Consider the following 17,667-nt stretch of genomic DNA (forward strand, 5'->3'; position numbering starts at 1 on the left):
AGTGCCTTCCAGTGAGAGACAGAAAGGTCTCAGTCTAATTAAGTTAATAAAAAGAAGACCAAGTGGTGAGTCACCTTCAGTAGTTCAGTTAAAAAGAATTTTCTAGACCAGAATGTGTTTGGAGAATGAGTGAATGAACCAAAAGTGAAGCAAGTTGTGTTCAAATTACATAACAAAACTTTAAAATGTATAAATAGTTAACCTATGAACCAGCTAAAATCCTGCATTGGTTCTTTTTAGTTACTTTTTTTTTTTTTTTTTTTTTAAATAAACTACCATCACATCATCTGTTCTCTTGTAATTGTCAAACTAGTTTCGTATAAGAGAGACACTAATCTTTTAATTTAGCAAAACAGCAACTTATAAATAAGCTAAAATCTTGCATTGGTTCTTTTTTAGCCTCATAAAAGCAATACTTTGTAATTAACACAATTAAAAGACAGTGTGTATGTGTATATGTGTGTGTATGTTTGTGTGTATATATACATGTATATAATTCTTTTTTTCTAAATGCATGTCTCTGGAGCATGCTCTGAGTCTACTGCAGGAAAAGCTGACATTAGCACTAAACAAAGAAAACTATTAAAAAGTATTGACCTTTGCTTTAAAGATTTTATTAATGCATACATTTTTCTACTTGTTTATGACATAAACTTCTATAGTTTGTTTAGTCCTTTTACTTACTTAAGCAGTGATACCCTTAGGATATCTGCTCGTATGATAATTTGGTGCTAATACAATTAGAAGATGAAAATTATTACAGTTTCAGTTCATACAGGTATTTGGTGCTAAATGAAGTCATATGAGATATTTTACTTTATTTTTCCTTATTTTTAAAACTTGAAACATTCTTAATGTGCCTAGGTATCTGAATAAAGAATACTGTATTCCAGATTTGGAAACAGAAACTGTAGGTTTTTGCGTAATATTTATCTTTTCAAGAAAGTTCCTCCATGAAATAAATGTTGCCTGATCTATAAATTATGCTTTACTATATTGTATTGACCAACATTAAAATTAAAGCTTGTTTTCAGACAAGTTTGTGCTTTTTAAATTGTTTATATTAATTTATGGAATTGATTTCCTCAGAAGTTTATAAAAACATGAGCTATTCTAATGTTGACTGTAATTGTCAACAAAAGTTATTTTCAAATTTCTTGTCAGCAAAATGAAAGATGAATATATTTTAATTAAAGTGATAAGCTTGTTAAGAGTTTTTGTTGTTACAGTAATAGAACAGCGGAAAGCTCTGCTAGGCTGGTTGTAACACCTGAAATAGGACCTCCTCAGTTTTAACACAAGCTCTGCAGCCAAAATGTGAAGTAATAATGAAAAAGCTACTTATGTAATTTTTTTGTCTGGTTAAAGTCATTATGAGAACAGATCTCTCTTTTTTTTTTTAATAGGTTTCTCAGATTTCTAAATATTGATGATTTTCAACACTTTGATTATGAAAGTACTACATCATGCATTTCTTAAATTCTCTCCATATTTTAACTCATTTTGATTATTTTTTTTTATTATTCTAGGTTTAGGAAAGAAGCTGCCTCACTTTATCATCAGTATCAGTTTTTTCAGTCAGCAGGAATACAGCTCTTTGGCTTTCATTTAATGAATAGAGAGTTTGCCTTGTGAAAAAGATCCCTTTGTTGGCATCTTACCTAAATGGCTTTATTATTTTTTTTTTTTTTTAGTAACCATGTTACCTTACTTTTCGTACTTTCAATTCTTATACTTAAATACAAAAATAATTTGTTTATGACAAATTCAAAGCAGGAAATACATTTGCAACCTGGGACTCATGCATATATGATACTGTAAAGTAGTTTTTCTCTTTATTTGGTCTCCTGTGTTGCCTGGCTTTGGAAAACTACTCTGATGTTATGAAACATCAAATTGATTTCTGCATGGAAATACCGGTATGGAACAGTATATATTCACTGTTCCCTGTAGGGGAAAAATAGTGTTGCTATGTCTGTGTTCCAGTTTTTATATACTAATAAGCAATAAGCTTAGCAAATTTTGGAAGACTGCACCTACTTGCTGTCACAGCTGAATTCTTCATGTGGATCGATTTTAGTTGAGAGATATAAATTCTGCTTGAGCAGGATTTCTTCAGGGTCATCAGGGCTCTATATACTGCTTTGTACTGGCTCTGTGCTGTCTCGTTGTGGCAAATGAATTGACAAAGAAGGATATTATTCAGAAATAATAGTATATTTTTTCTGTAGGAAAATCACTTTTTCATTAAAACCTCTTGATTTAATGAAGTAACTTTAAAAATCTTTCTTTTGATGAAATGTACTAGCTGTGAAATACAGCCTCTGGACAGACTGAGTCCTGGCCTCCCAGTCTTTATGTATTTTTCCTTTATTTGAAGTATAAATGCTTATTTTCAGATGCACTGTGTATTGCTCTAAGCTTATAGGGGAAAAAAGTGATAAAGACAATTCATTTTTTCAGTAGTTTCATTGCACTGTAAAATGAAATTTGATATACTTTCTTCAGCCTAACATGCTAAAACTAGTCTGAGCTATATGAAAACATGAAACCCTTTTGCATCATTTAATTTCTAAGCTGACAAATCTAGTCATGGTACTGTTGCTGATTTTTAAATTGGTTCAAAAGAACAGTAAAATGAAGCTGATGGAAAAGCTCTCTTTACATCATTTTGAGAAGATAGGCTTGACATCATGAAAAGAATTATTAAATATTTGCATTTCAGCTATCAGGAAATGTTGTGGTAAGACTTGCCACAGCCAAATGGCAGTAAATTCATGTTTTTCCTCAGTTAACTGAAATAATTAACACCTGATGGTGTTTGTTGAGAACTTTCTTTCTTTGGAGTTTTCTGTTGGTGGAATACATCCAGCTGTTGATTGATTTCAAGGCCTTTGCATTTGTTGATACGACATTTTTGAAAAATACTGCTCAGAAAATTCCTAGTAGTAAGCATTTTGTGCTTCAAACTTCATATCCTTTCTATCTTTGTGGCATTTTTCGTTCTTTACTTTTCATCATTGCAAGTTCCTTAAAAGTGTTATGTCTAGACTTGGTGGTTCTAAGCATTATTTAATTTGTTAATTACTTTTAAGTGCATTACAGGTTTTTATGACTTTGGAAACAGAGCCAAGAACAAAGAGAACATTTCATATTCTGTTGAAAAGTAGTAGCTGTAAATACCCTGTAGTTACAGAGTACTTTTGGAAAAAAAAAAGACCTGGCAGTTTACTGTAGCAGAGCAAAAGGCAAAAATTTATCCTGGAAAGGCACTCATTTAGGATCCTTTATGCTAGATTTTATATGCTATCCCTTAAGCTTAAAGCGTACTGTAGGCCATAGACAAAAGGCTTCTTTACATGCTTTTAAAAGTTGATTGCTTTTAAATTACATTCTAAATAGGCAAACAAAATAAATACAGGCTTAATGCAGTCTTAATTTTAGAAAGTGAGTACCAGTCTACATAATGTTCATTAGTTTAGACAAAAAAGTGTTTTGTGGCTGCTGTGAATAAATACGTAAAACTTACATAAGTAGATGAGAAGACTCAAATTATACATTTGTTAATGGAATTTAATTAACCCAAAGAGTCTACAATTATATAAGGTCTTCCTCCCTGTAATAGGTAATCAATTATTATGTAGTATATGAAGTCCAAATACAACATCTTCATGTACTTCTTATCTTTTGAAAACTTTAATTCAAAGTGGTCTAGTGGCTGGTCATATGAAATTGGTCATAGGAAACCTGTTCTTCAATCCCATGTGAAATGTCATACATATTGACATTTCTTCCTCTATTAGCCTGATCCAGTACCCGACGAGAATGGGTATTGTAAAAATGTTTAGTGCCTGCAGACTATATTGGGTCATGAAGGGAGTTAGGGATGTGATTTTTTCATAGTAGGGAGAGATCTGAAAAGCCCCAAATTATACCACCTATTCTTTATCTTCTTCAGAAAACTAAAAGAGTTTCAAGTGTACCAGCTCTTTTTATAAACAAGTTGTTTTAGAGCTTTGCAGAATGTTTCATGTTTTGGGCAGAAGCTCATTGTCCTAAGGTTTAAGAAAATGAATAGATGGATCAAAGCATCACACAGCTATTACTATCTTTTTTCTCTAGCACTAACCTTTATCTGCTATGTTTTAAAAATATAGTGATACTGTTTTATCTTCTAGCTTGCAAGAATATTGATATAGCTTAACTATACAAAGAAAGACAAGCCAAGATGTATGATTCTTTGAAGAAATAATGACTAAAGTAATGTTTCGTTGTTGATTTATCCCTGTTACTGCTGGGATATTTTCACAAAATGCCAGCTTTAAAAAAAAAATCCTTTTCCCTATTTTTCATAACTTGGTTACTAAACATCTGACAAATGAAGAGAACTGGAGCTCTGATGCTCTATCAGTGTTTGATAATTGATCATCATTTGCAATACTGTAATATCTTCCTCAAAGATATCTCCCTGCTTCCCTCCTCCCAACCCCCAGGAAAAAAAAAGAGGGGAGGGTAAGAGAAGTCTTCAAAGACTGAGATTTGGAAGTCATCATCAACATAAAAAAAAATACCAGATTTTTATGGTAGAGGAATAAACAACCTTTGAATTTGGCACAGTAAAAATGAGATGAAACATTATGTTACAAAGTAGCAGATCCTGTACTTAGCTAATAGTAAGAAATTCTACTTCAAGCTGAGAATTCATCTATTGGAAACAGCAGGGGAGGAGAGCTCTGTGGACTTGTCAGTCATGGGTTGAGCATGAGGTGCCGGATGAGGTCAATGTGAAAATGGCAACTGCATTCTTCAGATGTGTTGGTTGAAGTCACTCAAGAAAAGATATGAATCAGCTAATAGATCGCACATTTTTCATCCAAAATGTTGTGTACAGTTCTAGTTCATCTGTTTTCAAGAAGGAGGAATTGGAGTTGGATCTAGTATAAGTGATCAGATTATTAGGGAAAAGTATAAGGGGAGGAACCAAAAGAGCTTGGCTTTGGACTGTTTGGCAGAATGAAGGGTAGAGGAGTTAGCGAAATGGCTGCAGCAGCCATGAAATCTGCCAAAGCTTTTCAGCCATCTAATGTGCATCGCTCAACAGCACAGGGATGTCTTATATTTAAAACAGTAACATTTTTTATGTCAAGTATTTCTGAGCTCCTTCAGCAAGAGTTTTATCTTCCTGGGCAGTGTTAATGTTATAAAATGTCTTCCAAACGTTTAACATTTACTTTGGATTCACTATTTCTGATTTCCCTAACCTCCCTAACATTTTTTCAGACCCAAATATTTTTGGGTCCTTCCTTTTTTTTTTTTTTTTTTGGTTGGTCATCGGTAACTTCTTGTGGTTTAGAACTCAAAGTCTTTACTGACCTGATGATGTACCTGAAAGAGCCAGGTAATGAACAACATTCATTAATACAGTGTACCATAGTAGACCTTTCACATTTTTGATAACAGCAAACTATAAGCTAAAACCAGCTTCCTGCATGTTTTTAATGTTACTGTGTGGCAGAAAGAACTTGCTCTCAGAGCTAGGTTCGTTCCTTTGGGGGAGGAAAGAAGAGATGGTTCATGCATCTCGTAGCTCCTGAGCCTAGCTCTGCTGTTTCCTATGTGCTATCATAGCCTGGGCTGTGAGCGCTGTAGTCAGTTAATTAACAATGATTTTCGGGGGTTGCCTGTCAAAGAACTCTGCTCCAGGTACTCCCCCTCCTTGGGCTGGGGAACGAGGGTGTTGGTTTTTAAGAAAATGCAAATATACACAGCAGATTTATCTGTAGAAAATAAGAAAAAATATTTCAGTTCCATCACAAACTTTTTTCTAGAAAAATTAATCATTTAAATTATTGCTCATAATTGCATAATATATGAAGGTTTTTATTTAAGTGATATTCAATACTTTGAGGGGAACAATACTTCCAGTATATTTATTAAAGTGTTTGTTTTTATAACTGTTAACAAATATGTAACACTTCAGTACATTGATTGGTTCCAGGTGTGACACTGTGCTTAATTTTAGAAAATTATGCATTTAGCTTCTTTGGTACAATAGGGGTAGATGCTAAAAGTTGTAAATGGACTATTAACATATATCATATTGAAGATTGAGAATTAATTAAATCTTTTTAGGTAATTCTTCTGGCAAAATTAGTATTATCATTTTATTTTTTTATTATAACTTTTTCTTTCTTCTTGATTGTTATTCTCTAAGGCAAGGCTATGATTACAAATAGATATAAAGCAGTTAAAAATGAACACGATGAATCTAATGAATCAAATGAATTGTTTAGTTTCAACAAAATATAGTAATACTGCTCTCTCTTTTTTGATTTCTGAATACCATCTTTGTTACGGGGGCAAACATTACATTTGTTAACTCTTCCCTTTTCTGCTGTTGTGTTTTGATTAAAAAATGGTAACTGCTTCTGTAATAGACGACTACTGGCCTTCTGCATACAGACATCCACAGTAATAATTGAGTTAATTGAAAAAAGACTTCCATCTCTGGTAGACTTTGAATTACGTAGCTCAATTTATCATGTGAAGTTTAGCATTTTTCAGAGGGGGTCCAACAGCAAAAGCTCATTTTATGAGCATTGTTTCATGACTATCTTAAATTAAACAGTGACTTTGGAAAATGCAAATAATTACCCCTCTATAAAATGAGTTTCATAATATTTACCTTCCTTTTGAGATGTTTGCGTAGTGAATTCTGTAAAGAAGCAAAATATTAGCGTTGGCAATTGCTGTCTGTCAGAAGTTTTGAATCTTTTGCTATTCGTGCAGGTAGGTTTCAGGAAATCTAGGTTGTCACCTAGATTCAGCATCGCCGAAGAATCATGTCCCGTAGGATTGGATAAATCATCAGATGGATGCAGTACATTTTAAAAACTCCAGACAACAGCACAATTTTCGATTCATTTTCTTTTCCTGGTGTTGCAAGTTTTGTCACATAGTGTGTCTAGTTAGAAAATAATGAGACGATCACATTTGCATGTATCTAGTGAGCAGCGTCACTGAGTTTTGAGTCATAGAAAGTTCCTTCTGGAAAAGAAAAAAATAAGCCTTTTTGGTCCCATTTCTGCTTGAAAATTGAGACATTGATTTTATTCTTTAATTATAGAGCAACAAAGCTTTGCTTCCTGGAGCTATTGAAATGCTTCTTTTATGCTTGCATGGGGTGGGGGTGGGGGTGTAAAACAAAATATATTGTCGTTTAAATTGTGTTAATTACAAAGTATTGCTTTCATGAGACTAAAAAACAGTAACAGAATCTTAGCTTGCTCATAGGCTGCTGTTTTGCTATAATCAAAAGACTAATGTCTCATATAAAGCTGATTTGATAATTAAAAGAGAATAGATTCATGATGCTTTTTGTAGTTAATTTAAAAAATGAAATATAAGATAACCAGAGATTTTTCATGCTTTAGCAGCTGAGCTGAAGAATTGCAATTTGGAAGGCTGTCAAAGTCAAGTAGAAAGGGTCCATTACATGGCAGGTATCATGTTAAACCCCTTCAACTTCTATACCTCTTCTGCCTAGTAGAACAAAATCCTTACAAAGATAGAATTCTAAGATGTTGTATTTAATCAGACTTACCTGAAGTTTAAAAGACAACTCTCAACTGTTCAGCCTCACATACACTTCCTTCTTCTGTAGCTCACTGTATGCAGTATCATCAAATCAAATCAATGTGTACACCTTTCTGTGTAAATGTTCAAGTGATTTTTGCAGCGTGGGAATGGCCTCCCTTTAAATTCAGAGCTGTTTGCTCTATGGATTATCAGAGAAAGTATTTATTATCTGACTCTTATTGTACATGCCAGAATTTTTGAATGATCACTCAAAAATACGAAAAAATCTGAAAATGAAAAACTAGATCTTTCTCTTTGGTTTAAAAGGAATGCTCACATAGCTTTTTTCTTTTTTTTTTTTTTTCCCTTTTTCTTTTTCTTTTTCCCTTCTTGTTATTTGCTCATTTTTTTCAGCTTTTTTCAGCTGATGTAGACATACAAAGGTAGTTCATGAGCTTATGTATTTTTTTTTTTGCTATATGAAATTCCAGAGGCAATGAAAAATGGAGGATGATATACTTTATAATGTTAGTTTGAAAGGACTGGGAGTAATTCTCTACTAATAGTATTTTTGAAATAGTTACTTGCCTTTGCATCAAATAATTTTGTTCCAAAATTGTATGACAAAGATTTCATTAAATTAAAATTAAAATACTTTTCCTTTAAAGGTTGTACAGTTTATATTTACTATTGTATTTATTCATACTGAATTATAATTTGTTCAGTCATTTTCTTGATTTTATTTTTTTACTTATTAAATTGTTTTATAATTGTATTTTTTTGATATTTCAAATACCATACAAAAGATAGTCCTCATTCCCACAAGATATTAGTGAGTTTGAATATACTGCATTGATATTAATTTTAGAAATGTCACGTACTTTTCATGGCCAATATTGTTTTTTTTTTTTTCTATGAACTTGCTATGAATGTCAAAACATTTCAGATTTCTCATGTTGATTTAATGTTTTCTTATTCATTTATCAATGCAGAACAAATTTATTTGCACATGTTCTTAATGTTTTTGCTTTTAAAGGGGTTAGCAATACTTACCAAAAAGAAAAAACTCACAAAAAAGAGAAACTCCCCTTCCCTCCCTGACTCCAGAGAGACACTTTTGGAACTTCATCCCCTAAATTTACTGATTTGCAGATATTTTATAGTAAGATATTTCAGGTAATGCTAAATAAATCAAAAGTGGCTTACAAAGCTTTGTAAAATACTTTATTATTAGCAAAGAATAGGTGGTGAAACAGTTCAGGATATTTCAAGTGAAGTAGTGCTCTTACTTCAGGTTTGTCTTTCCCTGTTCTACAGTGCTGTACTCTGTACTTGTGCTAGGTGCTGTATTCCATCATAGTTGTGCTGTTTCTTGGCAGATACTACGGTTTGAGAATTTATATTACAGAGTGCTCTATTTTTGGTATTTAGGAGAGCTTTATTAAGGTACTTTAACTATTTATTATTCTTACTCTGGATGTCTCAAATTATAAAAGGAATAATGTTTGGCCAGAAAAAAATTAAGAAATTATTTTAAATTTGTTTTCTGAAAATGACATAAACTGATGTGTTTGATGGCCATGAGTAATGAGTATGCTCGTGACACTGAAATATAAGAGATGAGTAATACCAGTTTAATTGCAAAACTGGATTCTCATCGATACCGAGAAAAAAAGCTATCAAAACAGTGGCCAAAAAATAATCTCTCCAAAAACCATATTAAAAAAAAAAAAAATGGTAAACCAGTACGGAAACCTCAGCAAATACTTTCTTTTTGTATTATGAATGCAGAATTCACTTTATCCCTTTCATTTCCATCTCTGTCCTGTAGATTTTGTGCATTGAGCTCCATTCACATTTTCACTTTTCTGAAAATGAACTCGTATGCGTGACTCCGACAACCACACTCTCGTTTCCGTTCAAGTGCAGACGCTGACTACTATACTGCATTGCCCTAACAATTAAATAACTTCCGATGTCTATCTTTGGGTATAGCCCGTCGTGTTTGTTATAGCCGTGTCTCTGGGATTCATGTTAAGTGCTTCCATTCCTATAAGGTGATACTTGTCAGTCAGTTGAATAGAAATGTCATGCTGACCTTTAATTTGAAATACTCTGAACCTTCCTGTGGTTGTTGGAAGTTCTCTTTACTTTAATTCCAATTAAAATCTCTAAATTACTCGTGTACAAAAAGTGCATGCTAATTAACCTTATGGAACTGTATGCAAATTAACATTACAACAATGTATCGTTTGCAGAGGTGGTTCAGCTGAGTCTGCCAGAAGATCAAAAAATAAGCACCACTGCAGCGACAGTAGGACAAAGTGCTGTCTTAAGCTGTGCGATTCAGGGCACTCTGAGACCTCCCATCATCTGGAAGAGGAACAATGTCATTCTGAATAACTTGGATTTGGAAGATATCAATGTAAGTAATACAACAGTCATTAAATAGATGTTATCAAAACTTTTCATAAGGAACAGAAAAGTGCTATTTAACAAGCTCCTTAGTCCTGATGTTTTTAGTCACACGCTTGCAGATAAATAAAAATAAAGAAAGGAACTTACAAAGAAATGTTTGCAAAACTCAATCCTTTTTTGTTTTGCTGTGTAATCATGCCTTCAGTGCTCTGAAAGTTTCTCTGAAATACAGAGAAAACAAGTTTCACAGAACAGTCATTAAAAAAAAAAAAAAAAAAAAAAAAAAAGAAGCACATGAAGACAAAATCACAGCCCAAAACACCATCAGTATTGTACAGTGTAAAAAACTCCTGTTAATTCCTGGAAAGGAGGTTTTCAAATACCTAAAAGGAGGGGTTGGGGGGAGTGAGAAATCCATAAAATAAAGATTTTAAGGAATACATAGTAAGTTAGTACAAATGGATCATAGTGATAATATTAGTTCTGATCATTTAATAAAAATATATTTTTTCTAAAATAAGTATATTATTACAAAATGGATATTTTGATCATTCCTCTATGTATTCAGTAGTGTATACTGTATTTCCTAAAGAACCATCAGTGAGTATCTGTAACTTAAAAACCTTTTTTTGGCGGGGAGGGGAGCGAGGAGGAGCAGAGAGGAGAGGAAGTAAGTATCTGCTACCTGATTTTGTCATGACCTCCAAAAATGGAGCAAAACAGAAAACTAGAAGAATTAAATTTAACTTGCTGATAAAACTCTGAAATTAAGCTTTCAGCTAGCTGTTTTTTGTTTATAGATATACTTTGTATATAGATATACTTTGCCTTGGCCATTTTAAGCGACCACAGTTACAAATGTGGACTTGCGTACAACCTTTAGAGATGGTTACACTTGGTCTGCTTTACCCTAGTGAGTCCAAGATCACTGAAAGTGCGATGTATGCATAGATTGCTTTGTACAGATATGGAGTGTCACCTCAGTCAAATACTTAGTGTATTCATTTATTTAATACTTCTGTTTATTTCTAAGGAGACATCATCATCATCATGGTTTTGTTTTGTTTACTGTTTTTACATTAGCTTTGTTTGGTAAACTGGACTTTACAGTAATGCCTTACAAAATAAAGGACACTTTCAAAGCTCAGCTTGCTTGAATGGCAACTTTAAGTTACTTGAGAGCCTCAGCATAAATCCAGCATCCTACTAAAAACTGTCACATAAATTTTGCTTTTACTAGTTTTGTATAAATAGCCTGATACAAGTGTCACACCCACTCTCAGAAGCTCCTTTCTGCCATATTTGTTAGCTTTCTGTAAATATTCATGATGAATGTAAATAATGATTTGGAGTGCTTACTAATCGCTTCTAAGTATAATACATGGCATGAGCTATAGCAATAGAAACAAGAATGCATCTGGACATGCAGAAATAAAAGACATAATGAAAGGAAATAATCTAACAACTCAGTCTGAAACTGAGAGATTCAGTAGGCTATATTTGCAGAGATGAAAAGAGCAAGTGTTTTAAAGGTTGATTTTGAATGTGAAAATTCAAACACTGGAGAAAATTCGGAGTTATTTAAAAAAGCTGGAAGACAATCAAATATGAAATTTTGAAAGACTCATAGTATGTAACTACTTTGAGGTCAGTCTGCAATGGTGATCAGAGATCTAAAGTTAAGGGAAAAAAGCTAAATTGTTGCAATTGGCCAGATTTGTGAACATAGGAAAAGAGGACAATGTGACAGTCAACTGCATCGCCAAACCACAACATGAAAAACAAATGCAGAAGCAAAGCAAAGTGACCTTTTTTTAAAAAAAAAAGGGGGAGGGGGGTGTCTGCAAACTGTTTTTGAGTGAATTTGCAGGAAGGCTAAAAGATGACATGGAAGAAAAAGCAGGAAGAAGAAGGGAAAGCTCATCTCTGGAAAGACAGACATACATATCCTGTCTCTGGAAAGATAGATATACATATCCTGCACGGAGAAGAATCAGTGACCAGTTCTCTCTATGGAGTGATGATCTCTGTGTGTGCATTGTGTGTAAGGGTACGGCAAGAACAGTACAGGGAGTAAAAACTCCCAGTGACAGGAACAGGTCTGCGCACAAATGTGTTCACTGGCTGTGTATTGGCTTAAGAAAAGCATATGAAACAAAAAAAAAAACGCTTGGAAGTGTTTTTAATCCTAAATTTATGTTATGGCGTAGTCTTTTGAATCATTACTAAACTGCTAGTGCTAAATACAGAAAAAGGATGACAAATCCAATATTCATGGAGTGAAGCACTGAAATATATAGTCCTCAAATATATATAGATGATATTAATCTACTGTGTCTTTGTAGATAAACTACAAACAGTGGAAGGAGTTGATGCAGTCTCGAAACAAAAGAGATTGTCATCGAGTTAAATTGGGCCCCAGAGTCTCTTTTCTTCAATATTAGTTTTAGGTGTTCCACTGTTTTCAATGGTTTTATCCTCTTGTATTTATTTCTAGGTCTTTGCTTAGAATTTGTTTTCATACTTTTTTGGTCATTTCATACCTTTCTGAACTTTGTTTATCAGATATTCTTTATATACTTCTTACAGTTTCCAATTTACTTAGAGGTTGCTATGTAACCATAATTTAGTATCCAGTCAGATAACATAATAAAAATGAAAGCTTGGGGAAAAGAAAAAGAATAGGACAAAAAATTACTTGTGTTTTATGTTTCACTAAGGAAAATGAATTTAGTTCTTAAATAAATACTAACTTCAAAGGAACAAATGCAGAGAGAACACTATGTGCCCCAGTCTGTCACATTTTAAATACCAAAGAATGTGTTGGACTTACACAGGCAGTTTTAAACAACCAAAAGCCCTAAGCTCTTGTATAATTTCAGATGTCCCCAGAGGCAATGTATTTTGTGCTTCACTTTAACTCTCCTGTGAACTGCAGTGATGTTTACCTAACTCTGGGAATTATTAATTTACTCAGTTAAATGGGAACTGCATTGTGTGAATCTCAGCACTAATAATCTTGTGTAAATAGTAGTATGCTTTCTGGAAAAAAATAAAACTCTGACCTGCAAGGATCGATAAATACTTCTTGCCAGCAAAATGCTTAAGAGATCATCTTTCCTGGAAGCTAGTACATAACATAGGAGTTGGCACATATGTTTCAACTTAAGCAGTAGTGACTGTGTAAAGAGATTTTGTAAATCAGAGCAAGTGCTCCCACTTACGGTGCAGAAATTAAGTTTTTGATCTACAGAGTTTTCAATATGAGTCAAAGCATTGGCTTCAGGGAGGGACAAACACAAATCAGTATCACATCCTCGTGTTTTTCCAAATGGAAAAATGTCCCAAGAAAGAAACAAGCAAGTCTAAGTTTAAACTCAAATTGTGGCTTTTTACTTTTTATTTTGAAATTTTTGTACTGAAAATACTCAAGATATATGTTTAAGGCTGTCAGCCATGGGAGTGTCTAAGAACCAATCTTGCATAGTAAATGGTATTTTATAGTTTATATTTTTAAAAATAGAAGTACTGTTTGTCTATCAGGAGATGATAATGAAAATTTTATTTAAGCAGTGCTTTAAATATGATAAAATAACTTACAGATTATTATCAAATGTGTATTCAGATAATCTAATTATCTAATAATCTTATTGATTATATCCAGATGATAATTTTAAGAGTTCTTAGTGCTCCTTAGCTTTCCTAATAGTACATATGATTACTATTTGTGTAAGTAATACATTTTGCTACTGATCTTTCTCTTATTTTAACTAATGGGAATTACGGATATCAGCACCTCTATGAATGAAGTAATGGAAAGTTAACTGTGCCTGCGCCAATGTTACTTAAGTTGTAATATATTTGTGCTTTGACTCATTACAGAATTGATATGAGAGGACATTTTACTGGTATTTTAGTATACATCATGCTATTATCCTACATCTTAAAATTCAGATTTGTATTTTCACTTAACTCTTTGAGTATATTTTATCTAACCTATTACTCATTATAGACAATAATTCTCACTTGTGAAAATTTAATTTTCCCAAATACAATGCATATTACGTTATTTTTTGATGTTAGTTGGTTCTCTTTTATAATTGTTTTTATATCTTATTTTACTTTATTCTTTTTCTGACCTTTTCTTTCAGCTTTTGCCTTCAGGTGTTTCCCTACACCTGCCAGCAGTAGCACTTTTCTTACAAGATTTCTGTCCTTTGTTCTTACTTTTATACAAGATCTGCTTAGATATACACCTATATACCAAGTAAAAATTGGGGCTCTGTGTTTGTATTTGTTGCAGGACCACAGGTTAGCCTGAAGTGTTAAGGCAATCTGCCTTAACCTTTTTTTCTGATAGTGAGCTCACCAAAAACAACTCTTCAAACTCAAAAATCTCAAATTCTATTTGGCTATAAACTAGATGACTTTCAATTTTTACACAAAGTGAAAATTAATAGGCAAAACAACAGAAATAAATAAGTCATATAAAAAAGTTTCCTCTTTCTAGTAGAATGCTTACTGAGCGAAGCCAGGGTTGCCTTCAGTCAGCTTGGTGGCTTTTGAATTGCAGCGACGTCTGGGTGGTCTGCTTGAATCCCCAGGAGCGTTTCATCTCTCCTGAAGCTTTGCCATTCCCCCTCTGGTCTTGCAGGCTGGTTGCTCTGACTCTCGCACCCCTTCAGCCCTCAGAGATTCTGCCAACTTCTACCTGCTCAGAGGACACTAACTCACAGTCCAACAAAGAACAGATCAAACTGATGCAGTATCCTGGTTCTGTGCTGAAAAGCTAATAACCTTGTTCAATACCTAGACTGATTCCTTACCAGTTTATTTTAAATTTTTCTTAGTAAATAGTAGTCAAATAGCAATGTAGAAAGTGCAGTGCTACATTTTCTATGTGGTACAACAGTCTTCTGCATGTGCTACTACTAAGCTATATCAAGTTCACTTTAACAGCCTAGTTTTAGGTTTTCCTCATACATTATTTTTATAACACCACTCCAACGCTCATCTGTTATATTGTTCTAATACCTTTCTAGTGATATTTTTTCTGAAGTAGTTTTATTTAATTAACAGTGACTCCTCAAAGTCAGCCCATCTCCATTTTTTCTGTATTGAATTGTTCTTTATCTATTATGCATTCTTTCTTTCAAGTGAGATGCATTATTATCCTTTCTCTTTTATTTAATGGCTCAAATACCAAATTTATTTTGCTCTATTTGATTTTGAAAGTTAAGTGAAAATAATTATTGTCAAAGATGCTGATCAGCTTCAGCAAACTTCTAATGCTTTCATTTGCTCTTATTCAAATATTTATTTATGGATTATGCATATATTTGGCATATCCATTTCATGTGACTCATCCCCGTGCTAAAGAATTAATAAAGACTTAAAATCAGATTCCAAAAAAGGGAGGAGAGAAAATGAAGGATGGAAGAGAACACCTGAATGAAATGATTACATTGGTCAAGACTGGAGTGTTTATTAATTCTGCAGTTGTGAAATGGATCACATGAAATGATACACATATAAGACTTGCAAGATTTTGGCTTGTTTCATTTGCATTGAGTATTTTGAATATTATTATTATATTTGTTTTGTTTGTTTCAGTAATGGCATAAGAATGCCATGTTTGATTGCACATCAGCTTTTCATTATACTGTAAAGAACAGACATTTAAATGAGGTACTACTGGTCATCTGTAAAGTTTTAAAGATAATGAAGTAAGGAGAAAAGATTGCAATGAAGCTCCATTCGCATGTCCTGAATGCTATTTAATCCTGACATGCAAATTCCGTAGCTCTAATAGGACCATCTGACCCCTGAAACCTTTGGCAGCTCCCCAAGAGTCCAGGCCTGGTGTCCCTCTGTTTATCCTGGGAGGAATCTCCCGCAGTATTCATGTTTTGCTTCATAAACTAAATCAGTGGGATACTGGTTTTGTAAAATCACATGACAAGTTTAACTTTCCGCATTGATTGCATTTAGTTGATGTACCTACAAAGAGAAAGCGTTAGTGATACTGTGGCAGAGTCTTTAAGGAGCTTTGCAGCCTGAAAAAGGGAAAGGAGGAAGCTAGTAGAGAATACCATACCTGCAGAATTTTATGAGAAGACTGATTATGCATGTCTTTTTATAGTGGAAATACTGGTTATTTTAATTTTGAGCCAGCTGAAGAGTCTCTGTTTTTGTAGAATCATTAAGACATTCATGGGCTTTCTCTTCTCCTGTGACAGCCTTGCACTAGATCAAACCGTTTGATTTTATCTTTGTTAGAAATGCAAGTGTTGGTTTCAGAGGGGAAGAGAATCAAACTGAGCGAGCCGCAATGTACTGCTGTGCTTCCAACACTTTAAACGAGATCACGGTCCTGTCTTTTTTCCATTAGAGACAGAGAAGGAGCAGAGGAGTTCCACGTTGTGGAGCAACAGCTCCTGTCACGCCTGGCTGCCCCTAGAGCTCGTCTGGCACTCTGAGTGCTGTTTCTTATAGTCATGTCTGAAAAAGCTGAGTCAGTAGAACTTTTCCCATTTTTTGTTCAGAAGTTGAAAATGAAAAGCTTTGTGACACTGAAGGGTTGCAGTATAATATGTACAACCATTCCCCCTTGCCCTGAAGGAATCCTTGAAAATAACCTCCGGGCAAGTCATGGTAAGCTACCTGGAAAGCAGCACTGTACATTTTTTTATGTCTACAGAGAAGAACCGTTATTTCATATTCATGCTAACTATTTTAAATATTCCTTAAACGTATTAGTTATCATGCTCAAAAAATTAGAAGGGGCACTGTGCATTTTTTAAGTGATTAGTGCTTCCAAACCGATTTCTTAATGCAGCACATTTAACACATCATCAGAAAGTAGCTAAAATGAGTGTTCTGTTAATTATTTAAGAGGGTTTTCTGTGTGAACTGAAACACCTGATCACCAGACCTGTTCAAAACAGTTACTTGCTTTCTTTGTGGCCATATCCTGTACAGTGCTGCTGATTGCGTCTAGTTTCATTTTTGCTAAAGCTTAAGAAAAAGGGAAGAGGGGGTACTCCAGAATATGTCAGCTACACGTTTTTGGTATTTTAAGCATGATACTAATGTTCTTATAGTAAGAACTACCACATGTACTGTCTGCACTAAGACAAGAAACGGGCTCTTCTTTTTGCAACTTTTATTCAATGTTTAGCTTATGAGGTATACAAAATTAATTCCTACAGTTTTTAGTATTTTAGCATGCTGCTTGCTTTCTTGGATAAACCTAGGCTTGCCTGTTGTGTCACTGAGGCAAAAATTCCATAAACACAAAATTTTATGTGCAGAAATGTGTATTATGTGTAGTGCTAAGCATCATAGAATCGGTAAGGTTGGAAGGGACCTCTGGAGATCACCTAGTCCAACCTCCCTGCTCAAACAGGGTCACCTACAGCATGTTAGACAGGGTTGCATCCAGGCAGGCCTTGAAGATCTCCAGAGAAGGAGACTCCACCACCTCTCTGGGCAACCTGTTCCAGTGCTCTGTCACTCTCACAGGGAAGAAATTCCCCCCTCGTGTTCAGGCAATTAGTTTTGTCTCTAAGGTAGTTCTGTGATACCAGCTACAGTGGTGCAAAAATGCCAGGAACAGCGATGAGAAGTGGTGCCAGGAGAGGGCTGGGGTGCAGCCGAGAGGGCGCCAGC

General features: G+C 34.1%; 1 protein-coding gene across 2 annotated transcripts in view; it reads left to right on the plus strand.

Moving 5' to 3' along the window:
- Positions 1–17,667, plus strand: part of FSTL5 (follistatin like 5) — a 277,012-nt gene that overhangs the window by 174,136 nt on the left and 85,209 nt on the right. For both annotated transcript variants that reach the window (XM_062574720.1, XM_062574718.1), the window contains exon 6: positions 9,837–10,003. In XM_062574720.1, coding sequence (XP_062430704.1) covers positions 9,837–10,003 — 167 coding nt within the window. The remainder of the gene's footprint in view (positions 1–9,836; positions 10,004–17,667) is intronic.

The sequence above is a fragment of the Rhea pennata genome, chromosome 4, assembly GCF_028389875.1.
Source record: "Rhea pennata isolate bPtePen1 chromosome 4, bPtePen1.pri, whole genome shotgun sequence".
NCBI classification, from domain to species: Eukaryota; Metazoa; Chordata; class Aves; order Rheiformes; family Rheidae; genus Rhea; species Rhea pennata.